At 40.2% G+C, this 26457-nt stretch overlaps 1 protein-coding gene across 3 annotated transcripts in view; it reads right to left on the bottom strand.

The window, feature by feature from the left end:
- Nucleotides 1-6708: 6708 nt before the first annotated feature.
- The window catches only part of CTDSPL (CTD small phosphatase like), a 46090-nt gene continuing 26341 nt past the window's right edge, over nt 6709-26457 (bottom strand). For all 3 annotated transcript variants that reach the window (XM_035899631.1, XM_035899633.1, XM_035899634.1), the window contains 5 exons: nt 25624-25725; nt 19883-19939; nt 12749-12841; nt 10865-11050; nt 6709-8963 (listed from right to left, as the gene is read on the bottom strand). In XM_035899631.1, the coding sequence (XP_035755524.1) occupies nt 8838-8963; nt 10865-11050; nt 12749-12841; nt 19883-19939; nt 25624-25725 (564 nt within the window). In that variant the 3' untranslated portion in view covers nt 6709-8837. The remainder of the gene's footprint in view (nt 8964-10864; nt 11051-12748; nt 12842-19882; nt 19940-25623; nt 25726-26457) is intronic.

Here is a 26457-nt window from a genome sequence, read left to right as displayed (position 1 = left end):
TGTGAAACCAGAAGATGCACTGATGGGGAGAGGCAGTCCCGTGAGCGTGGTCCATTCCCTGGCAGATGCTCGCAGGGAGCGATGCCGTGTTACACACCTGCCAGCCTGGCACCGGAGTCCTGCCTTCTCTTTTTTTTCCCCCGCCTCCTGGAGACTTAACATTTGTCCACAGCTCTCACGATGTACTTCGGCCAAATCCCAAGCAATTTAAAAGGTAGTTGCTTTAAAAAAAAAAAAAAAAAAAAAAAAAAAAAAAAGAAAAATTTTAGCAGTACAGCCTTCGGAGAACAAAAGGTTTACCGCACCAGGGAAGGTGCAACAACTCAACAAGCTGAGAAATACTGATTTCTCTCTTTATTTTTCATGTGCTGATGTTATGATTCTGCATTTTCATGGAAGAAAAAAACCAATCAGTAACTAAAATTGTCACGACTACTTATCTGCCCTGTATTGGGTTGGGGAGACACCCGTTCCTTTTGCAGAGGAAACTCAGCATTCACTGGGCAAATGAAGAAATTGCCTCTGAAATACGAAGAGATATTTTTAACCAAAGGCAGACATTATCCATGGACCTGTGGAGCGCAACCCTGGCAGGAGATTCAGACACCAAAGTTGTGGCGATGCTTTTACTTGAGATAATGTCTTCTAAATTTCCTTTACGGCGCCTTTAAAAGCCAACACTGCACAGCTGCACCATCTCGTGGTGCGACCAAGCCCTGCATGGCCCACACCTTTAAAACCCTCTTCATTTTCATAGGATTTTGAGCATGGATGTATAAAAGCCAAGCGTTCCCACCACCAGGCCATGGTGCAGCTTGGCCCACTGCGGACCAGCACCACTAAGTCATCACCCCAGACCTCCCCCAGCTCCCAACCCCTCCACCTGCTCATCCTCCTCTCCAGGATGCGATATTCCAACCATTTTCCAACTGCAACCATCATCATCCCAAATATTTCTTCACATCCTTCTGGTTATTATTTTGAGATCGATTCCGATTAGAGATCAGGCCAGCAAACTACTATTCATCTGGACCTGCCTTGAGCTACTGAGACGCGTTACAGAGGATTCAGATGAGATCAAGGCTCCAGTATTTAAAGAAAATATTAAAAGGAAGATTTAGGGTCACAGAGTTACGTAGCCCCATGATGCAGAGCCAAGGCAGGACCTCAAATACTCAGTCTTAACCCTGCTCTTACACAGCGCGAGGCCCCACTAAGCTAGAGATGGGCTCAGGCCTTGACAAAATTTTCAGTCTCTTCTCATAAATGCATTTGCTCCTGAAGGACAAAATGGCCCCAGACGCCATGTATTGTGCTTGAAAATTTCAGGTGCTTAAAAATACGCATAGATTTTACATGTATCTACAGTTCTCAACCTCTCATGGTATGGCATGTCATACCAGGTCATTAGGTAGAGATTAGAAAAAAATTCTAAAAACATTTCCGATTAAAAAAACACATGAAAAGATGTCAGACTTTCCTATTCCCATGGGTTAATCTGCTAGTATGTACTTAATTTACACCAGATTTCTTCAGCATGATACTTACTTACATGCTACTGCCTGAAGACCGAACTCAAAGACGTGTGCCAGACAAAAAGCAGCTTCACATGGTCACCTTGAACCAACTCAACTCAGCTCAAAGGCAGCTCCTCCAGTTCGCTTAGGGTATAAACGGTGTTTGGCTGTAGACTGGTCATCACTGGTTAACTCAAGACCAGTATCAGGTCACCTGCTCAAGCTCACCACTGATGGACGTACTCACAACAGGCGTTTCCCAGTGCTAGCGGGACATGGCACTTGTAGCCTGGAAGAAAATGCAGAGGTGCACCTCCTGATGGGCACTCGGGCCACCCTCACCTGTGCAAACCTAGGGCAGCCAGGCCAGGCATCAGCCTGCTGCTTTATGGGGTGCCCTTGGATGCCAGACAAGGGATGCCCCATGCGGGAACTGAAACTGGGTTGTATGGGAAACCCCCGAGATCTGCATCACCCGCTTTCTCCCAGCATCTTATCCCCCCACTCCCCAAATCCAGGATCTTGCTTTTTTCTCATCTCCAGCTTATGTACAGGCTTTGGTGGCCTTGGAAGCAGCAAGATTGTTTAATTCAAATCTCAGGAGGTTAATAAAGTAAGAACGGGAACTGAACCTACCTGCCAGATATGCTGCTAGAGGAGGAAGCCCTCGACGCTTAGCAGTCAAGGCTTTAATCTTTATTAAAGCCCAGCAAGCCCAAAGAGTTGGGACAGGAATGGCATGAGGAGAACTTTGTGGCCTGATTCTACAAAGCCTTTGCCTTTCCCCCCAGTATTTCCCCTGAGGAGAGTGGCATATGGAGGGGAGAGGGGGATTTCTGGGGGCAGACCTCAACTACATGCGTTATCAGACATGAAGAGGATGAAAAGAATAGCACAGTTTATTGTCAAACTGAATCAAAGCATGAAAAAAAGATCACAAAGTTACACCGTAAAGAAGTTTGGGTTTTATCACAAAAACTCATTAAAATCTGACAAAGAAAACAACCCATGGTCACGCCAGTTGCCCCTCCAACAACCCTCAAGACTCTTCGACATTTACCGAAATGCTGGGAATTCACAGGTGGTGCACGTTGCATTTGTATGAATGAAACGATCGACCCTCATTACCCGTAAGGAGGGTGGTTCTCAGCGGGGGTGACGTGTTTCTGGCTTAACGGTGACTCCTCTGTTTGCCTTCAAGTCACAACAGCCTTGTCCTAGCTGGAGTCCAGCCCGAGATGATGGCTAAAGGCGTTTCTTTTCTTTGACCAGCGTTTTCCTGCAATTTACGTCCTGACAAATGTGTCTACCTCACTAAATCAAAAGGCGGTTGCAAAATTACATGATGCCAGTTGCACAGAGAAGAGCGGCGGGAGGTACGACTGCAGCACAGGGTCCCCCCCGGTCCAGGGGATACAGCTAAGCCAACACAGCCATCACCTCAAAAATGCAGTTTGCTGCCTGTTTAAGCCATGACCAAATCTAACCTCTTGAAATTGCTGTTCGGGAAGGTGTGGAATTGCAGATGCAGACTTATTTTACTGAGACCAATCCAGCTCTGTTAAGTCCAAGACGTTAGCGTATGTCCTGTGCTTCAAGAACGCTGATTAACATGGCATTAGGCAATTACAGGACAGCCTGCTCCTCCGTGCAGCTCCCTTTGAAACAGCCCCGGAGAAGACTTTAAACAAAAGATGCCTGGAAGCATTTCAAGTTGGAGTTTGCCAACCTGTCAAAACCAATATATTACCCAAAGATCATTTATTTTTCCAGTAGCTCCAGCAGAACCAACAGAGGAGTCCAGGAGAACTTGGCCTGGTCTCCTGCTAGCGTAGCTGGGCTGGGAGAAACCCTGGTCGGCAAAGGTCGCTTGCCAGGAAAATTGCTGGAGACTGCAGGATCCCCTGGAGCTGCAGCCCACCTGGAAGAGCCCTATCCCATCTTGCAGGGAATTTCAGAGCGGTTGGCTTTCCTTCCAAGTCAGAACACAATAAAAAGGGGAAAAAAAAAAAAAAATACTGGAAGGCATATATGCATATAGGCTATGGCGTATTCAATTTTGCAAACACTTACTTTCAATCAGCTAGGATAGAACAACAGTGTCCTTCTCACCACTATGAATGAGCTGGTTTATGAATTTTGAAATGCTTTTTTTACTGAGTGAAAGAAAGGCATCTTTATCCGAAGGAGCAGCTAAGGAGATTGGTAAAACTGGGGAAAAAAAACCAACCCGAAACAACAAAACCCCCCAAAACCCCCAAGAAAAACCCAATCAAAAAACCCCAAATCTAAAAAAATAAAAAATAATAAAAAAAAATCAAAACCCCCAACCCACCAGTACAAGTAAAGGCAGTCCAGGTCATTCCAACTGGTCATAGGAATAACTAAAAAAATATTTTTAATTGCAACTCGTGCTATCTTGAGCCAGCTGCTTATTCTAACAGGCCTAAGGTTTTCTGCTCACAAAGCATTAATAATATGTGCCTTTTCCTAGAAAGGAAGGCTCTGCCTAAGTCTTACTGTGTCAGATAAAAAGTCCCAAAATAGACTTTGCAACCAAATAAAGTGTTTTATTCAGATATTCATTTGGATACGGCAGCGATGTTAAGGACAGCTATTCAAGTAGCTGAAGTAAGCCCTTCAAAAGAAGTCACACAGCTTTGAGGCTTGAACAAATTATTGTATGATCTCATCCAAGAGATCTAAATAGCTGGAACATCTGCCAGAGTCACCACCAATTTATTTAGCAGAGTTCATCAGCAGTTCATCAGCTCTGTGTGCACAAGCAGGTGCCAGGGCAGTCAATAAGGAGTCCTATACAGGACTTAAAAAGAGGAGAGGGGGAGGCGAGTGGGACAGAGATGGGCGATTTTACCGTCTCACACGGATGTGCATGAGCAGGAATAAAGTCCCTGTCAAATGAGAGCAGTGACTATTACTGAGGGGAGAAGTGCGGAAATTCTTTTTCCCAGAGAAGTATTACATGCACAAGTAACTATATTGTTAAAATTTTTTTTATTTGTGACAGTAAAGAAACCATTCAATACCTGATTGACAACACTTCCCTCTCCTGAAAACACTCATATGGTATCTGTAGTGTTTCTCAAGTATCGCTGGATTGTTCATTGCATTAAAGTGTAAACAGCTCCATTATTAGGAAAAAAAAAAAAAAGAAAAAAAAAAAAGGAACATTTCCATTGCTTACTCCTCTGTTAAGAAGTTCCCAATAGATCTTTAACAAGGAAGGAAAAAAAAAAAGTCAGCTGGATTTTTACAATATAATGTGAAACAGAAACCCGACAGCTGGTTTTGCATAGTTAGCCCAGAGATTTCTCAGCAATTGCCCCACGCGCGCCTCACCTGCCCTCCCAGCCCCACAAAGGCATAACATCACAGCACCTTGGAAATCAGAGGCACAAACTTGGTTTTGTTTTACAAATAGGGCTGTGCGGTACTGTGTTTTATTAGTTTAAAAAGAATCTGTAAAACATAGGATTAAGTATTTGTAAATTATAGAGCTACAGATTTTTTTTTTTTAAACACTGAAATTTCAAAAGCTGCAACATCAGTACACACCAGTGTCATTTCGATACTTTATTGTCCCCAACCAGTCTAATCAAAATCATGCTGTGATAAAGTGATTGCATACACCGATAACCAAATCTCTTCAGGTGTTGAGTTTCTTCCACGTATAACCTTGCTGTTTAAGAAAAGATTAAAGGGCAAAACAAATAGACAAATTATTCTTCCAAAGCTACCTAAATGAACACAGCAATATTGTACATTTGCTACGATCTTCCATTCAAAACCTGCCGCACTTTCCTGGTGGTTAGCGAGAGTTCTGCGCACAGCCCTAGTTTACAAATGGCAATTTAATCGTAACACTTCAGTTGAATTTCAAGAATCTAAGGCATTCTGCCTTACAGCTTAATTTAAAAATACCTATACAGGCAAAAAACCTTTTTTAACCCAACATAAAAAGGACAACAGAACTTCAGGCCAGGCAGCGTTTCTCTAGCTGAACAGAATGACCAACGGGAAAAGACTTTTTAATGCTTCTATAATATCCAGAAATAGAATTGAAAACCAGGGTTTATAACAGCCCTGGTGACCTGCATGCATTAACTGCACTTCAAAATATGTAAGAGATTTAGGAAAGAAATATTTTTTTCCTATTTTAATTTTTAAAATCTTGTATTTAAAATACAATCAAATACCCGTATTGCAAATTTTACAAACATTCCACTCATTATCTGACTTTATGGACAGAACTATATTGCTTTGTTAAAATCTAGAAACCCTAAATATAAAGCGTATGTATATTCACGCAGACTTAACACTTGAAATTTCAAGTACGATGAAAGTGTCAAAATAAACCACCATGACAGCTTGATCCCTTCGGCCAAAATCTGAATAACCAGGGAAGTCCAAACCTGACTGCCGAGTACTCCAAGTTTTATTTCAATGAGAATGATTTAAAAAAAAAAAATTAAAAAAAAATAATCAGAAGTTAAGATTCTAGCAGGGATCAAAACTGTTGCCAAATTTTTCGCCTTCGTATTGTCACCAAATGTCATTTTAATGCTGTACTAAGTTAAAATAAGTTTAACGTTTTTTTTTTTTAATGTGTGGATTTCAAGATCCAAAATAAACAATAAAAACCAAGTATGGTTGCACAGAACATCAACAGAACCGTTCTTCCAGAAGCTGGTGCAGAAGTTCAGTTGTCCATTATATGTGGATTTTAAAACAATACAAGACACTTTAATAATCAACATTCATTCACAGACTTAAGGCAACTGGTTCATGAAATCGCTGCTTTCATAAATGCAAACTAATGACATGGTTTGTCTCACGTACAACAGGTCACAACCATTAAATGGTAATGTCTCTGTGGGGTTATTTATTGTCTAATTGGAAGATTGTTTGGTCTAATGCTAGCGAGAAAGTCTTTGAATTTTTTCAGCCATTCCTATCATACCTGCACAACTAACTACAACCTGAATACTTTCCCTGCAGACTGCATTTGAAGCCTAGAAGCGACAAACACAGTTGAAAATACTGCTCAGAGAACAACTTTTTGGCAGCTTACAGTTTCATTACTCTGAAGTCAAATACAAAATTAAACAATCTTAAACCGAAAGTAAACGTTGATGGACTAACCAGAATCCATATGTCCTTCCCCCCCCCCCCCCATTTTTTAAACAACATAGGTTTTAAAATTTGACAGTTTTGTCTTTTGTTGTGGCACAGAATTATACAGTACTAAGGTAATGCCAACTGGTAAGAAAACAAAACGGTGATGCCGTACAGACTCACGAGCGTCACGGGACTGCCTCTACCATCCCTCGCTGCGAGACACAGCCCGCAGCTGGTGCACGGCTGGACTGCAAGGGGGCAAAGTCATCTTTCAGTTTTATACTGCCCCTACGACAACCTACTCACTGCCTGTGTAGGCTGGCCTGCCCTTCTATGAATGAATTTGTTAAGCTGCTTCACCAATGTTTTAGACGAGGATGACAATCCCAGTCCATCGCAAAGATTTTTTTTTTTTTTTCCCCAAGTCGTCAAGACTTTTTGAGGAAAACGGACAAGGCAAAGGAGATTTACTATTCAGAATTTAGCACAAGGCTAATTAGAAGCACCAACTACTCCATTTAGTTTTCGCTGATGACAGCCAAACATAGCTGTAAATTTTTATGTTTGTAGATTTCTGGTGCGGAAAATAATTATAAGTTATAATTAAAAGGTGACACTGGAAAGGAAAAAAAAAAATAGGTGTGCCTTGTTCTTCAAAGGCTTAAAATATTTAGAAGCTATTCTTTCGAAAGGGTACCTGTGACACTGCAGAAGATGCTAAGCAGGTTCTCAGATTCAGAGATGAGACTTACTCAACCTCAAAGCCAGAGGATGGCTTTTGGTCTAGGCTAGTAACTTTTGCCCTTCTAGCAAGACTCGATAAAGCCCCCAATCTGCACCTAACACCTTGAGGAAGAAGAAATACAAATTGGAGATGTGGGAAAACTACTTTTTGCATTTTTATATACCAAAGGAGAGGGCTTCATCCCAACTGAAAAAAAAAATTCTATTAAAAAATCCTTTGCAGGTCACCTTTAACTGAGTTCTCTGGTATATCTGATACCGTAGGATTAATAGATAGGGGTGGGATATGAAGCCTGCATTTTATTTATTGCCCAAGTTTGCAGCTTACAGAAAATGTTTCATAGCACAGGCACAGTGGCAAAAACAGTATAACAGCCGATGGTCAACTCCATTTGGTGAGTATACAGTAGCAGCAATTAAAAGAAAAAAGTACTCCAAACAGCTCAATACAGATCCAGCTTACCCAGATGGGTTTTTTTTTTTTTTAAGAAAAGAATCTGAAACTAATAAATAGACCTCCTCCCCATTCTCCCCAGATAATGGTTTTCCAAAAAACGAGAGGCATGGCAGTTGTGCGTAAGCAGAGACAATAGAACTTCATCTGTCTAGAAGAAAAGGTGCTTTAGATGTATTAGCCACCTTATTTTCTCAACGTCATCATTCCCTAATACTCAAACAACTGCAGATATGTTCAAAACTGTGCCCAAAATCGTATCAGTGAAACAACCATGTAATTAACCCAAATCACCCCTCCCACAAACGCTTAAACCTTCTGAGCATGACAAAATGTAATACAACTTAATGCCGTTGTGGAGACAGGAACCCAGCATCTTTGTTTCAACTTTTTCCTTTGTTATATATTACAGTGCTCTATAAAATTTTTCCTTTTTCCTTTTAAAGCATTTAGACAATACAAGACTAAAAGATGTCTGGAAATACGTCTTATACAAAAATGAATTTTTATCTTAAAATAACATTCAAAAAGGCACTTCATTCTGTAAGAAAAAATTCAGAGTCAGGTCAACTGCTCTAAGCAGGGGGGTAAAATTGTCTGCATAGTGGGAGGGGAAGAAAGGGAGAGAAATTCAACTGCTGAAATACAAGCTTCTTTTTTGGCATGTTTTAAGAAAAGCTGATCCAGTAAAAGATGTCCATTTATGAAATTCATTAAAAGAGTCCCATTTAAAATAGCTTCTTTTTTTTTTTTTTTTTTTCCTTTAAAAAAGTAGTCTGAACACATGACCTTAGGAGTCAGGCTTCTGAAGGCTTAATAGCATCACTCATGATTGTCCTTCGTGTCCAATGTAACAGGAAGATCAAGAGTAGCACTTCTGACAGGGGTGACCTCCCCAAAGCTTACATTTGAAAGAGCTGAAAAAGATGGAGACAGCCTCTAGCAACTGCAATCTAGTAGCAGAAGTCAGTCAAAGTTAAGGGCTACCTGTTGCAGAGTTTATGAAGCATACTGTAAACTTCTTCCTCTTTGCTTAGTCCTTCAAAGAAAGGAATAAGATCTAGCAGCTCTGTGTCTGTCATGTCATCAAACCAGGACTGCACAGGCACCTGAAACAAAGCAACCGATAAATATTAAGATGACTTTATGACGTGAAGAACGTGTGAGTTTTGCCTACGTAGGTGTCCTGTAACATTTACTGCCATCACAAGTCATTAGCATTCAAGTGGACTACCGGGTTCAAGCCCACATTTTTTAGTATGCAACATCAACCCCAAATCCAACTGTAGAACAGTTGACCTTCCAAATCCAACTGTAGAACAGTTGACATACAGCTGACTTTCTCCCACATGTCCAGGTAATCTACATGACCCAACACAGGACAGCTCAATTTGCTCTGCCTCCTTGATATTCGGAATGGACTGGAAGGAAGATACAGGTTATGAAGCTGTACTGACACTTTATTTATGTCCAAGTCTTTTTTTCTCGTCTAAGTATTATCAGTGTGAGTCACTAAACACAGGCATGCAGCAACAAACCCTTCTGGCATGAGGCTGCGGAGGAAATATTTAAACAGTGAGTACAGAGCAGATTTCAGATTAAAATATAAGACCTTGAGAGCAGGTTCAGAAAATAATGCATATAATAACACTTCTTAAATATGTGGGCTAGATTTGGGGAAGGAGTTCCGTGTATTTTCATTATGGAAGTACACTGAGGTCTTTCAAAGACTATCTTCGATCTTGTTACAAGCTCTGGTTTCTGCAGAGACTCGAATTCATCAGTTAGCTAACAGCACTTTTCTATACATGATTAAACCACTCTGACAAGGCCCTTAATTTCATCTCCCAAATTTCTACAGCTCATTATTTTCTTGGCACTGAATTCCGAGATACCAACTGACAATCTGGATCAGGTTTTTAATTTTAACCATGAACATAAATTAGAGCTACAGCTCCTGGTTATTATATATAGCAACTTTAAATCATGTGTGGCACCAACCAGAAAGATGTTTTCACCCAATCATTTAGGGCATCACAGTATTAAGATCTGAATTTAAAAGCAGATTGCTGCAAGATGAATGCCACACGTAAAACAAACAAAAAAACCCAACAACAACAACAAGAAAAGCTATTCAGGAGAGGCAGGACTATGCAAAACAGTGTTCCTGATAGAAGTTTTCTATGTCAAGTTTAAGAATTCACCAAAAAGGCAGCCGGAAAACATCAAAGAAAACATTGCACAGCCTGGTTGTTTAAAAGTCAGTAGATCTAAGGCGAGTTCCAGCTTGCCAACCTGGCAGCTACAAAACAGATGTGAGCATCTGTACTGATTGCAACAACGGATGGAGCAAGCGCCAGACCACTCCATCACAGTTGCTGGAGCCAATAAGAAACACACAAGTGAAAATGTGCGTTGCTCCTAATTATTCCCCTTTGTTGACTAACATTTCTAATTATGAAGCAAGTTATCACAAAAATACTTAAAAGGAGAAGCTTAACAACACGACAGGATCTTGATTTTTTTTTTTCCCCTTAGCCACAAATAGACAACTCAGTAACCAGTAAAGCATTAACTGTCTTGTCTAATAAAATATTTTCACTCATGCAGTGAAGAAAGATGGAGTACCAAAAGCAGTTCAAGTAAACCATCCTTTCTGTAATCACCACTCCAAAGAACAAAAACTATGCTGGAGGGCAGCTTTGCTTTTTAGAGCTAGGTTAGTTACTCAGGTTCTACACCGCTTGGTATTTCTCAAAACTGATGGACTTCGTGCCAAAAGCTAAAACTGAAAGCAGATTAACAGTCCTGACTATGACACACCCAAAATCAGTTTGCCCCAGTCCTTCACCATTTGGCAGTGACTACTAGAACCTACCTGCAGTCTAAGAACATACAGAAACTAATACAAATTAATGTTCTGAAAGGCTCTTTTCTGAATCAGAAAGTCTGGGCAAGGACCAGAAAGATCAAGTTACATTTGAGGAGTTCAAATACTGAGAATACTTACTGCATTTTCAGGATGGAAGATGTAAGATGCAGGAGAATTATCTACTATAATAACTTTACTCAGCTCACGTCCCAGTCGACTCAGATCCTTCACATAATTTCCTCGGTGGAAAACACAGGATTCTCTAAAGAGCCTTGCCCTGAACACACCCCAGCGATCCAGTAAGTCGGCTACTGGGTCTGCATACTTAAAAACAGAAGTTAGAAACATGAAGTTAGTAAAGCGCAGATAAGGCTAATTCACAGAACGATACAAAGAAGGAACACAAAATAATTTCAGATAAAATGCCCTTTCTTCATTTGCTTCCCTGCTCCTTGTTAATTAATTTACAATGCCTGCAAACCTGAAGTGATTAACGGGGAGATAACACAAAAGTGGGATGGTTATCTTTCTAGGGAAGGCTAACTTGCACTTGAATGTTTTCTGTGATTTATCGATTAGGTTTTATTCTTAGGGCCAACTTACAGTTACCCTAGGAGTCACCTAAAAGTTGATGGATACAGAGATCTCACCTAACATTACCATAAAACCAACGAATACTAACAGAAAAATCTATATGAAGCCACTTCCACAGCCAATTCATATCCACGTCCCTCTGAAGATAAACCGCAACGAACGCATCTAAGCTTGGTGTAGCTTTCTCATATGATGCCCTTGGAGCGACTGGGACAGAACCTTAAGATTACCAAATTGCATAATTGGGACATAAAAGATCAGACAAAGCTGTTATTAGAATGTTATTGTACCCATGTGCAATACTGGGAAATTCTTATTTTATATATAAGATGATACTTTAAGTGAGGCACAGCTTAGAATCCAACAACTGATATAAACTATCCAAGGGAAAGTATTCAGATAAACCAGAACATGGAAGAACCATGTACTTGAAAATGGTAGTAATAACTATTTTTGTAGAATAGGGATTACCATTTTCCTATATTTTAAACTGAGAAACAAAATTGATGTTGAAATCAATCATCTTTTGACTATGAAACCTGCCAGACATCTAGCTGCAGTATGAGATCATTCCATTATTTAGGAAGGCTGGACCAGATGATCCTTGAGGTCCCTTCCAACCTAGGATTCTATGATTTTTTCACAGTACGACTGAACAGAACACGGTAACCAGAGCGCAGGGAAGAATCCCCTCGTAAGCAGGCACTGTAGCAGGTCAAACAGGGACCTGTCCCCTTCCACCACCTCTACAGTAGGTTGGAGTAAAAGCTTACTATGCTAGGTTATTATTTAGAAACAGTCAATATGATTTTACAAACAAGACACCACAAATACAATACACTGGAAGAAGTGAAAAATATGCCTACTACTGTAATGTCTACCACAAAACTACCTACGAGGTACTACTGCTACTGGAGACCAGAGGGCACAAAATATTCCTGTTGATGTTTCAAGCTTCACAAAATGTCTAATTTGCTAGCTCCCGATTGCAATTGCACCTTGACAGAAAAAAAAAAATGTGTTTCCAAATTTTCAGACACGGTGAATTTCTGAATCACCGGTTGATCATGTAGGTAGCATTAAATACAGTGTATTTTATTTCATGCCCAGCTTTAATATACTGCTTTACTCGCACGCTATTTGTTCTAATTTCTCACTATAACCATGGTAACTTGTAAGCCTTTCATATTGGCATTATGAGCAATGCATGGAGGCTACATTATGAGACAAGCCCATATGTGATGGTGTTACCATGGAAACACTTACCCACACACTAGCAGACAAAGTACACACTGTCAGACAAAGAAGCAGAAAAGAAGGGGAAAAATTAAGATAGTACCAACTGTGGAAATAATAATCCATAGAAAAACCCAACCAAACGTCCAGTGACCAGCACCGTGAGGGCTAACGAGATGAAGAGGAACAAACCTTGGCTAGACTGGCTGTGAAGAGTACACATTCAAAGAGCTCTCCCATCCTCTGAAGAAACTCATCCACATGTGGTCGCTTCAATACATAAACCTGGAATGACAATGGCTATTTAGGTCAAACAGTGTTTCAGGCAAAAGGAAAAAACAACCCCTCAAAACACTCCTGTAATCCTAACACTTGAAGAAACAAAAGTTTGCATGGAAGCAGTTCAAATGAAACGCTGAAAGGAAAAGAAAAAAAACCAAGTATACAAGATAAAAGTAGACATTCAATAATGAGAAATTTGAATGCACGGGCTGCCAAGCCCCATGCTGATTATGCAATTGCAAATACCGTGCATCATCTGGAGTGATGCTTCTTGAAAAAATCTCATTAAAGGCAAAGAGAGACAGTAGGGCTTCTCAAGAAGCGAGGATTCAGATCTCTCAACCGAAATGATTTTGGTGCTGGTGTCTTCGGTCCTGAAGGGCTTTACAGAAGGAATAAATCTGATGAAACCGCTATGATGACAGCAATTGCACAACAGGGAACTGTTTTCTTCCTGTGGCTAATTCTTTCGTTTTTTAAATTCCAGGCACTAAGTACCCTATCTCACCACGGATAGTTATCAGTCATCCGGCTCCGCAGACAACTTTCACCAAAAACCTTCATAGCGCCCCGCAGAATGGCTAGCAAACGTTGCTTTCAAAATCCGGTGGCGAGGTCTATAGCATCTTCTGCCGTGACCTTGTCATTAAAAATGGTAAATGCTCAGGATCTCTCTCCTCTTGAGCAGCTTGGTTTCAGCAAGGTTATCTTGCCTTTTTGCACTGACAACCATACAGGCACAGCTTGGCTGCCTACTGTCAACAACCTGATTAGTAAGTATTAGAGCCTCCTTGCCTCTCTTTTTGGAGCAAGCGAGATGATTTGCGTTCACAGAAAACACCGAGATAAGATAACTGCTGCTCAGAAAGCCTGCAAGTAGTTCACAATATGCTGGGAAGCTGAAGAGGGGAGTCTGCTTGAAAAATATTTATCTATCTTGTTTGCACTTAGATTAAAAGTTTGAGAGAAAACACTGGCCGCATTTTATCTTCTTTGTTTGGCAAATAACCCTTAATACTGGACATCTCAAATGAAGCCTGGCATATAACTGAATTCAGGAAGAATTAATTGCAAGACTGACGCAATTTCAGGAATATCTTTCTTTGATATGTAGAACTAGAGTAATTGCATGTATTCTAGTACATTCATATTAATAAAACCGTAAAAAACATAAGGCACCCAGAGAAAGAGCCTGAAGGAGAAAATTATGGAAGTGCCAGCTTGAACTGAAGTGTAACAATTAAAGCCTTTAGCAAAAGAAGGGAGAAAGTTGCATAAGGGAGACTTGAAATTGAAAAACTAAATCTGAAAGCAAAGTTTTATTAAAAACATACATGATGGAGCTGTACCTTAATGACCAAAGCAGAAATGTTAATTACTTTTCCACTTTATGTAGCATATAGCTCATAGCATGAAGACTTGATCTGCTTTAAGTTATTTCTATGAAGTCCAAACTCTTTCTGGCCCCTCAAATTCAAGCAATACATCCAAACTTTGATACAGATAACAAGTTATAACCCAGATTTTTTTTTCTTCTTTAAACAACCACAGCAGCACTTAACCAATTAATTAATGTGACATTTTATGAATTAAAGACAGTTAACAGATGTGCTTCAACACCACTCTCTTTCCAGATAATTACAGCAAAGTTTCCTGTATTTTGCTAGGCATAAACCAAGTAATTTCCTCTCCTACAACAACGCAATTAATTTTGTACTTAAATCTTACTACACGAAGTTGTTCTGTAGTATTTCCTTTCCAAATTGCATCTCCAATTTTTTAAAGACAGGGGTAGAAAGACAGTGGCAGACCTTCTCTATTTGGGCACCCAGAAAGAGATGCAAGTTACTCCTTAACTCTACAGTTCCTAATGAAGTTCTTAATTCTTTAGCCTTAAATTATATTCCTACACTTATTTTTGAGGGCGCAAAAAGGACACCCCAGAGTCTTAAATTCTTGGATAGGAAGTGCTGGAATTTAGTATTAATTTCCCTTTTAAAACCTTGTGTTTTCAGGAACAGCAAAAGAAGCGTCCCCTTCGCTCTTCACCCCTATCTGTGCCTGTGTCGGTGAACTATTTCCACTTGGAATGTAATTACAGACTCCAAGCCAGAGATATGAACTTTGCTGCTTGCAACCTAACCCACCTCTTCCATAAAGAGAGCATACAGTAAATCAACCCAGCAGCTACAGACCGAGAGCTCCTTAACCACAGGCTTGCAGACAGGAGTGGGTTTATAAAAGCAAGTATTTGCTATACGCGCTCTTTTGGCAATTTGTAGGTCTCCTAATACTGTGACTAGTCGGTATTAGCTGTAAGTACGCAGTGTTTTTAAGTTGTATTGTCTCTATCCCCCAGGTTTAGATCTCCTGATCCACCACAGAGCTCCCTCAACCTCCTGTACTTGAGCTTCTCTTGCTGTTTTGCCTTAAATCTTACCTACTGGGCTCTGGCCAACAGATTTGCCCCTCATTTTAAATGCCTTATTAATAATAAATGCCACCTCTTAGGATGAGGTCTCACCAATTTTTTCCCTTCACTCTCTCCTCCTCTAAAAAGCCCCAACTCCTTCACTTTTTAACAACACTTTTTTTTTTTTTTTTTTTCAGAACAACATACATTAATACTTTTGATGGTTATTCCCCTTGAAGTTTTTTTTTGAGAAGTCTTACTTAGATCCTGGAAGCAACTGCAAGTGTGCTGGTATCCTGGGCTACAAAATCTCTTTGGTTTACTTCACATAAAAAGCTTTCTTCAGCTGACAGTGCAGCTCTTTTCTCCTCTTCCTCCTCATTTGGAATTTTTTCCCCTTTACTTTGTTAGCGGCTGGACTTGCATCTCAATGCCGCATGGTTATTTGTGGCTTGGCTTTTTCCTCTGTTGCCTGATGTCTTCAGTTTAAGTCTCTAGACTAACTGGCTCCTGGCATTTTTCTGAGATTTATATACTGTCTTCAGGGCATTAAAAAAAACCCAACCCTCCGGTTTTTCTGTGTTGTATGCTCACTAATTTCTTCCTTATCACAGTAAGAATTTAGAGGACTACAGTCTTTTTTTTTTTTTTATTTGAAATGAACCTTACTCTTAAAATGTTAAGGCACAAATCAGGCACTGGGCATGTTTTCACAGGATTCTGTACTTACAGCTGCTAATGGCAGAACCCAAGTAATTATCTTTAATTGTTTTCATGCATTTGGTGTTTCCACATACATTTTCTACATCTCAAAGCAGTCTTAACCTAAAAAGACTCAGTATTTGTACACCAAAAGTGAAACCCAATTCAATTTTAATCAGTTAAATAGGACACAAAGAATTGCCTTTCCAAACCAGCTTTACAATAACGAAATCTTCAAGTAACAATAAAGCAATTCACCCGTGACAACTCAAGCTCCTGTAATCTCCCTTTTTGTGGGCTGGGTGCATCTTCTTAACAGCGAGCAGAAAACAAAACGCATCCTTGAGCCTCCTCGTCTGCCTGGTTCACACAGTTGTGGTTGCCTCCCAGTGCAAGTAACCAAGAATAGGCCAGCTAGAATGGATACAGCCTATCCTGGATTACTTGAACCAGGCCACATCCTTCTGTGAGAAAATGAACAAAGTTTGTCCTTTATAGAAAGAAATTTTATTATTTTTGAACGGCGTTCCCCACCCCTCCACAATAAAAAACATTTTGTATGTTACAGTCAGAGTATACATGCTAAACATTGCTTTAGCTTTCAACAACTAAAAATAAGCAATTGGTAATTGAATATACAAAACACTTAAAAACTGATTTTACTCACTTAATAAACAAATTACCTTAACAAATGAACTTCCAAGTAACATCAAATCAAACTCTTCCTGGCTGCCCTCTTTACTCTTTGACACTGAGAGCAAGGCACAAAGGCACTGCAAGTCAATTTGGATAAAAGACAAAGGACCACCATACCCTAAAAATCTTTACCTGTTGGGGTTTACAGCTATATTAAACGCACGGTTTCTAATCTGGGGGTTGTGATTGTGGTTGCTCTGCATTCGTTAAATGGGAAGCACGCTCCAAAAGAGAGAACCTGTTCTTGCAGAAGTTACGTCAAGGGTACCAAACAGGCTGAACGTCTTTTCTCCAGCAACTCCTTTAATCCTCAGACTTTCTCTAAAGAGCACTCTTAGTTGCAACACATTTCGCTGGACTTCCCACAGTTTCTCACTTATAATTTGGTAGAGCAGGGGACCAGCTCTAATTTCCTTTTATTCAGAGAATCAGAGAGAAATGAGAGAACTGGCCAGGAGGGTGTCAGCTTGCATTAGAACTGCCCTTTTGTGTCTGTGCCATCATTTCCAACACAAAGCATGGGATTCATCTCCTGTAACTTTAGCTGCCCTGTAGACGGGCACAGTCTCTGCAGGCATCTAAAGACCCATAACGGAAGGAAAGAGAGGTACCTCCACACATGAGTTACTTCTAAAACAAAATGACAAATCCTTTCTAAAGAGGGAAGCCTTTTTTGAATACCTCTGTTGCACAACAAAAAAGTTACAACAGTTACCACGAACAACACTTGTTAGGTAAGTCAGCCCCAAAACTCTTTCAAGTGTACAGCAATTGAATTTGCCACAGCTTGTATTTGTGGTATACGAGACCTGAAGAATCTCACATAATCTCAAATTTCTTTCTGAATGGGCACTTCTAAAATGGTGTTCTCCATTTGTTTTCCATGGGGTAGAGGCAGGGTTCAAGTACAACACCACTCTGTCAGTCTCCTGCTCGATAAGATACCAGGCTTACTGGTAAAGCAGGTAGGGACAGGCACTACAGACAGTGTGGTTTCACAACATTTCACGTATCCCATAGTATTTTAAACAGGTGGAAGTATTTCCCAATGCCAATGATTAACCTTTGAGTATACAAACTGCTTAGGAAAATGGACAGGCATTATACAGATGGCAAATTCTGATGGGTGACAAAAATCGTTGGTATCTGTTCAGTTTATGCTCTAAGTTAATTAAAAAAAATTACAGGTTTGAAGTGGAAACCGGCTGTCAAAGCCCTACAGCCTGTGTTAACACCCACTGGACTAAGCCAGAACGTCCGCTTTTGCCCTTCAGATTATCACAGTTAAATAAAAAAAGATTGCTGGATGATAGTACATTGCTTTGCCTGCAGAGGTATTACAAACACAGGGACCCAAGTCTTTGCCTGTTCTGCATACTGTATAAATTACCTTTACTTCAAGGATCACACATTCCTTACAATTAACTTCACTTCAACCACCCATCTGCGACAGATTTTTACCTATTTTAGAGATTAAGAATGTGAAATATAAAGGTATTAAGCAATTTCCTTGAAAATTATGCAGGAAGCATCCAGCAAAGCACAGTCAGAGACTCCCTTCACTTGACCTTCTCTGTCAAGAGCAGCCTTCCTCCTTCATGTCTAGGGTACGGACAAATCCACTCCCTTTGACCCATTGGTTTTGGTTTGTTTTTCCCCTGACACGCAGTCATCTTGAGTGCCTAACTGCATTACGTTTGGTGAAGAATCTGAAAGTTTGCAGTGGGGAACAGAAAAGCAACAGGCTTTTGAAGTGCTTGACTGTAAAGCCCAAATAGTCTTTTACCGGGTTTTATTGCAAAATGTAAATACGTGATCTTGACAAGCTAAGTGATCACAATCCTAAGCCATTCAAAATTGTTAGGCAACCTAATTTATTCCCTTTCAAAAGCATTCCAGAAAGTTTTAGGGGAGAAAATGTCTGCGTTACAGCACCAAACACAATTAAAGCCCACATCAAATGAGGACAGACAGTATCACAATAAATCTCCCAAAACATCACTTACGTATTTTAAGCATTCAGCTCTGGTGAACAATAAAGGTTTAAGTACCCTAGATATTGAATTTTTCTACGTAAAACAGGCACAGTGTAAAAACTGTCACAGCAACTATAGCTTTAAAACTCATTTCAGTCCAGTGACTGATATTTAGTAATAATTTTAAGAGCAACAATTACACGGATAGTTTTCATAACAGGGAATCAAACAAAACCGATGCACTAACTTCATGATCTATCAATTGTTCCAAGATCAAACTATGAACATATTAAAACAATCCATATAAAAAGACAACATTTCAAAAATTGAAGTATTTAAAATCTCCATTGAACCACATCCAGGGAAGATTTGCAACTCAATAACTGCATTATCTTTAACCTACAACAATCAATAGAAGGTGTTTCAAACAATTTTCAAGATTCATGTATCAGAAAGGCTCAACTTCACATTAACCAGTAAAACCAGTCTCCAGAAATAACTTTAATGTCTGACTGAAGAGGAAAATCTTTGGCACTAATTTATTTCATTCAATGTTTTCAGAAATCACTACTGACTAAAGACACCAAGGTAAGATACACAAAGGGGACAGACTTTCAAATTATGGGTGTTTTGCATGTACTGAAAACCATTTCACAGAGTCTTAAGTGAAAAAAATTAGTCTCCTTGCAATTTTGTCTGGACCTTGTAAAGATGCTGAAGCGTATACAAAGTCCTAGCAGAGGAACTTAAATTACTTACAGGAAGAAAAGGGGACAGAACTTAGATTGCCACAAAAACTGAAGAAATATCTGTTCTTCCTTAATAGTTTTATAAAGCTCTGACCATATGAACTACCAACAGAAATTAAAGCCAACTTATGTCCTGTTTGTCTGTGGAGGCAATGAGAATACAGTATTCAAGTAGCTTTTTCTGGGCCTTGCAATGTTTGAGAACCCATCCTTAGATAATTTCCTGTTTGAAAATGTTTTTAAATTGACAAAGAGTCAAGTATTGAAGTCCTGAGAGAGAGACTCTAGAGAAGTGAAAAAGTTAAAACCAAGACTTAGTAGTTAGAAACTACATACCTGATCAAATAGGGATGCCTGTCTGGATGAGACATTCCAGACTACACAGCTTTTGTATTTTGCAAAAGGACAAGTTATTGAATGTCAAGCAGCAAATGAAGAAAGATAACTCTCTGGGATGCTGAGGACAGTTGCACCACCAGCACAACGCTAAGGGAACAAGAGCACTTACCTGATGTATGGTTCCATCAATTTCAACAGGAACGATGAAATCAGCATTGCTAATTGGCTAGAAAGAACGACAAGGAAATAAATCAACGTTAAAAATAAGATCATTAGAGGGAAGATTTCAGAGGTGTAAAAGAGAAGAGTACTTACTTCTCGGGAACAAGTTAATAAGCTTTTCTGACTGTACAGATCCACCCTGTGTGCGCACCCTTTACAGGCACAAGTCAGACGTCTTACACAGCCGTATTCACCAGATACTGCACTTCCCTCTTCTCTCATATTTTTAAGCTTTGTACAATATAACATGCTTTACTGCTTGAATAAGCCCCGCTACCTCCGGGTGTGTTTACTGGGATAAGCATCTATTTGATTAACTCTTTCATCAAGTCTGTGTGGATGATGACAAAGAAATTCAGCTATGGGCTTCACGTATTCTATTCTGGCTCATCAATTAGTAATTAATTAAAAACAAAGACAGTGGTAAAAGTAATACCTAATGGTTATATTTGAATCAGGAGCTGCAGCAAGTTGCAACAAGACTTAAGTCGTATAGTTAAATGATTCTCAAGATGCAATACCTCAAGAACGTGCCATACCAATCAGATGAATCCCATAAAACTGCATTTTAAACTCAAAAGGGAAGAGCAGGCACACTCTGTCCAAGTCCTTGAATCCATTTTGCCAGCCTGTTGAATACAACTTATTTCTTAAGACTTACTGTGAAAACCTGTTGGTCAAGTAAAATTACTTTGGAAAGCAGAAAAATGACCTTCTAGACAGTTTAAGAGTACATAGTTTAATCTTGGCTAGATAGTAGTGGTAGCTGGGTGACGCACAGCTAAGAATGTTTACTAGTTCAAACGGACATCAAACTTGGCAGAATCCTTTGGTACGGTTCATGCATTACGTCCGTGATTAAAAAAAAAAAAAAACAACAAAAAACCAATCACCACGAACCATGTAAACAAGCCTGGCTGAAGTCTGTAACTCACTCCACGATCTGCAGCTTGGAAATGGCCGAGATACAGAGCTGCCAAATATAGTTTTAACAGGACTGATTAACAGACAATAAGCTTCATGGATAACAGCCTAAAACAAAGGCTGGGAGCAGTCTGGCTGGTAACTGGTATGGCATTACTAAGGATGGATATCGTCTTCACTCAGCTCTATCAGACTTGCACAGACTTTCTCACCTGGTTTTCTGGATCAGCCAGTAGACTGATCTTAAGTACCACCAAGGAGCACGTCCTGGAGGAATCTGCAAGACTAGAAACAGCTTTCAAACCCATCTGGGCGGGCAAGGAGGTGCCAAGGAAGCGGAGAAGCAGCCAAGGTAAAGAGACCAAGAAGCAGATGACAAACTGGTGAGCATAAAGAGCTGCTCTGTGGAAAATGGTAGGAAAAAAGGATCCCGCAATATCAACCTGATAGCACCATTTTGATCCCATTCCCTGGAAAAAACGAGATTCTAATTCCACTGTTAAATGACCCTCCTGCGAGGAGAACAAAGCGACAGTAAGAATTTATATGCAGGGCAACACCTTCTCTCAGTAGTGAAGTAATAAGGAAGATGTTTTGATCCGACACCTGCAAGCGCTGCGTCAGAGGGCAAATGAGAAGCTACACCAAACCCACTCGTCCTGACCAACCAGTATGGGCAACCAAACCTCCAGAGCAGCTGATGCTGGAAACCCCCATTCTGTTGACTGCCACGCTAGTATGATCTAAAGAATTCCTCAAATACCCGCAGATACAATCTAGGTTTTTCTTTAGCTGAGAGCAAGCAATTTCCAAGATACACCCCCCTTTCTGCCTCTGCAAGACAGGGGGGAGGCTCCCATCTGCTACCTGCATGAAGCCCCCCAGACAGACGATACTCTGCAGCATCTCCGACAGCCAGAGAACAGGCACATAAAAATGTACTGAAGCTTCACCTTAAAAGAAACCCAAATGAACAGTCAATGAGACTCAGCCACCAAAGTTTTCAAGTGGGTGCCAGCGTCGTACACGCTTTGAGAAGACTTGCACGCACTTGAAGAATTTATATATGCATGACGCCCTTAAGCAAGATAAATATTCTGTACCAGCAGAAAAAGAATAGGTCACTGCAAGTTGCAAAGGTTTTGAAGCCCACTGATAAAATATCCAGCTATTACTAAACTTTAACGGAAGCAACAGCAACCAGATGCCAGAGAAAAGCACATTCTGTGTAGACAACCTAACTTTTGCTAACAAATAAAACTCACCCTTAGACTTAGTAACACTAACCAAACTACTGGCAGCCCAGAAGGCCAACCGTACTCTGGGCTGCATCATGAGAAGCGTGGCCAGCAAGTCGAGGGAGGTGACTCTGCCCCTCTACTCTGCTCTGGGGAGACCTCACCTGGAGCCCTGCGTTCAGCTCTGGAGCCCTCAGCAGAAGAAGGACATGGAAGTGTTGGAGCGGGGCCAGAGGAGGGCCATAAAAACGATCCGAGGGCTGGAGCCCCTCTGCTATGAGGCCAGGCTGAGAGAGTTGGGGTTGTTCAGCCTGGAGAAGAGAAGGCTGCGGGCAGACCTGATTACGGCCTTTCAGTACCTAAAGGGGGCCTATAGGAAAGATGGGGACAATCTTTTCAGTAGGGCCAGCTGTGTCAGGACAAGGGGTAATGGTTTTAAACTAAACCGGGGTAGGTTTAGACTGGATCTAAGGAAGAAATTCTTTCCAGTGAGGGTGGTGAAACCCTGGAACAGGTTGCCCAGAGAGGTGGTGGAGGCCCCATCCCTGGGAACATTCAAGGCCAGGTTGGACGGGGCTCTGAGCAACCTGATCTGGTTAAAGGTGTCCCTGCTCCTGCAGGGGGGTTGCGCTAGATGACCTCTAGGGGTCCCTTCCAACCCAAAACATTCTATGATTCTACTCAACTATGTATTTGCTTCCCCCACTTATCCTTTAGGTACTACGTAGCTTGCTTGTTGGCACAAGCGATAAGGAAGAGAGCTTGGGCTGGGGTTCTGTGCTTCATCACGGTGGGAAGACAGGAGAAAAGTCTGCAGCAGTTTGCTGGATAAAGGCTTCTGGGGCTGCACACATGAAGCACGTACGTGCCTCAAGTGGGAGCCACAGAGACAGAGCGTGAAAGAAGACAATGTGTTTCCACTGAATCTTTACTTCAGCTAGAACTGTTTCTATTTAATAAAAAGCTTCAGAGTTTTAAATGTTCTAGAAGTGTTTCACAGCCAGTTTTGAATATGACTACATTCCAGACTTGCATGTGGTTTAATGCATTTTATACAAAACCATGTTTACATCTCCTTGATTTAATAATTTATGATTTTTGCTTCTGTTATTGTTTTATGATGGGAATGATAACTATAATGTCTATCTATTCCTTTTTTACTCTTGCCAAAGCACCCCAAACTTTATTCCTTTAATGTGCCCTTAACATGAAAGACCAGTACCTCCTTAAAGCTTCACAAATATGCAGGGGCATAAAAAGGCAAGAATTACCCTCCTTCAGATGTTGCTGCTTTCATAAAAAAGCACTTTAAATACTCTGCCTCTCTGGTTGTGTTAAAAAAAAAAAAAATTATCTGCATTTGAAATATGTAGCCTATTTCTTAACAGAATTATGAATTCTAAAATATCATGTGTTTTAAATAAAGCCTTTTCTACTAAAAATCACAAATTTATGGATGCTTTTACAGCTTTTAAGTCGGGACCTGCCTGGGTAGAGCAGACATGTTTTAGTGGAAAAAAAAAAATAATACAACTAAAAGAAACCGCAGAAGTAACTTGATTTTCAGGCAGAGCAACGTGCATATAGGTGTTAAATCCCCTTGCTCCTCTGGAAATCCATCGTTATTTTTGATGACCGCAACGGCCTTGCTTCAGCTGAAGCATCTCCCTTTCTGAAACAAAATCCAAACAGCACCCCCTGGACAGCGCCAGCCACCAAACCGCTAAAGCCGTTCCCTCCAGCACATGGTTTTCTCTTACAAACTCCCATCACAGGGCTTCTTCCCGTTCAGATAATGTCCCTGTAGCCGTAAGACTCCAATACTGCAGAAACACCAACATTTGCCTCACGCTATTTGCTTCGCACAAAAAAGGGACCAGTTTTCTTTTCCCAACACAAAACATTATTCAGTGTTCCAAGACTAAGTCGGGTAATCTTTTGATTTTTCTTAAATATCTATGTAACATCATTTAAATACCCATTAAATATCATTTGAATAAATGGGATGATTAAAACAAGCCCACTAAGAAAGCACACAGCAATAAAGGCAAACCTCAATCCTACAAGAAAGGACTTACACTATGTCAACCATTACACATTTACTTCTTTAAAATGGTTTTAAAAAAAAATAAATTATTAACCACCTAAATTGAATCTCACTTTGTTTCAAAACCCAGGAAAATCACAGTTACCCACAGCATTCAGAAAACAAACTTTTCTTTTTACATTTCAGATAACACTAAGCGTAATAGTTCATTATTTTTATGTAAATTTAGAGTTTTAAATTTAGCTTTCCCCTCCTATTCTTGACTCTCATTTTAATTAGGAAGGCATGGTCACTCCCCCTTCCCAATCCAGCTGTGTTTCTCATCTCCCTGAAAAATTCTCAAGTGCAAGTTCAGTCTGGGTATAGCAGACAAGGATCTGGCACTGAGGTTAAGAGGTTCCTGTGCGCCACCACAAATTGTTATATACCATTAGGCAAAATATAGACGGAGAAGAATCTTAGTTTCAGTTTGAGGCACAGGAATATTTTTTCTAGTATCTCCATATAAGTTCTTCTTTTAAGTCAACAAAGACAGGCTGTTGCCAAATTCTAACCGCAACATGAATTATGGTTTGCATATTTAAATGCTGGCAACTAAATATTGCAGGATTAAAATGTTGAGTTTATGCCAGCAGTGAAAAACAAAGTGCAATCAAAACTAGAAGACTATAAAGTTGGTGGTAACTCCAGCTTGCTGTTAAGAAAGAAATATATTACTGATTCTTAAAAATTCTCCAATAGCAAAGTATAAAACTGGCACATGCTTCAGCATGTCTGACATTTGCTCATCAGAAATACAACCAGTACTCTGCGCCAGTTTAGGTTATTTGTATTTCTGAATTCTCCTATTCTAACTTTAGCCCTACTTAAACAATAGAAAAATACCACCACATGCTGAAATCTGAAGGGTTATAAAAGTTGCCCCTACAAGATGACTGACACATCAGCAACAGCTAAATGCTATTTGCTTTCCTGCTGTGAAAGCTAAATTCTTACAAACACTGAGATCCACAGCAAGCAATCTGCAGCAACAGTGCACAGCAATCACCAGTGCCCCAAACCAACTGGTTTAAGGTACATCTACGTAGCATAAAGGCATGCTGAATTTCCATTCTCCTAGACTAACTATGGCATCATTTAAACATCAGAAACGAAACCATGTTTTCAGAGCAACAAGCTTTGTACCTGTTGAAATACAGGTCCTTGTTGGAGTAGTTACCATTTGGAGCCATAAAGTCAACAACCATTCAAGGCCTTGCTGCAGTCGGTGTTGACTTTCTCGAAACCAAAAAAATAGCACTGTCTGTGCTACTCCCCTTACAGCTAAATTAGGATGAATAGTCATAGGAGAAACAACGAGAACTAGCAGGCGTCCTGGGCGAGCCTGTAAGACTAGTTAACGTGTTAAGAGGCTTAACAGTTCCTACAACATTCACCGACAGATTCAAGTTGCAAGACATCGCTTTTGAATTTACTTACCTTAAATGAACTGTGCACTAAAGTTTCATCTAAATCAATGACCACACACTTCTTCCCATAGTCTGATGCTGTCAGTTCTGGCAGGAGGTATTTAGCTGGTGGCTAAAAACAGAGAGGAGAGAGGAAGACAACAACAACAAAAAAAGTAAAACCTCTATTGAAGGGGCACTCTTCTGCCAACTTTACTATTCTAGTAGTTACTGGGAACTGAAATACATGACTCGAAAGTTGAATGCATTTCTGGGCTCATAGCAAGTACATGTATGGAAATTAATGGCTCATGCAATAACCATATGGACTTTTTTTTTAAAAAAAAAAAAAAAAAAAAAGATATACTTGTTTAGAATGATCTCCAAAGCATTGGAAATGAAAATGGTAAAACAGCACCACTAGCTAAAAAATAACAGTAAAAAATGGGACATTTTGATAGAATATCTTTTCCAGTGACCCTCTTCTTAATGCCTTGGGTTTGGATGCTGTTATCCTATTCACAGGCAATGCTATTTCCAGCCATATCACACTGATGGACATTTACACAAATCATTATTTCTGTTTGCCGTGAAAGATGCTAAAGTGGAGAAATCAATCCTGAAGGAAGACAGCATTACTAGTTTTATTTTCCAGGACATGTCTCCACTCTCATTTTTACCACTTGTGAAGGTGCTGACCAAGAGCTTTCACGTGGATTACGTTCCCAATCAAGGTATTAAAGTTGCAGTAGAATCTAAACTAGGCTCTTTTCTACAGTACGCTGCCCTTACTAAAAAATGGTACCAATTACACAAATTGACAATTTTTCTGAAAGCAATGCAGACAGTCATATAGTCTTCCGAT

The sequence above is a fragment of the Egretta garzetta genome, unplaced genomic scaffold, assembly GCF_000687185.1.
Source record: "Egretta garzetta isolate BGI_Z169 unplaced genomic scaffold, ASM68718v1 scaffold117, whole genome shotgun sequence".
Lineage (NCBI taxonomy): Eukaryota > Metazoa > Chordata > Aves > Pelecaniformes > Ardeidae > Egretta > Egretta garzetta.
The sequence above is the reverse complement of the archived record's forward strand: the minus strand, read 5'-3'. Positions and strand labels throughout refer to the sequence as shown.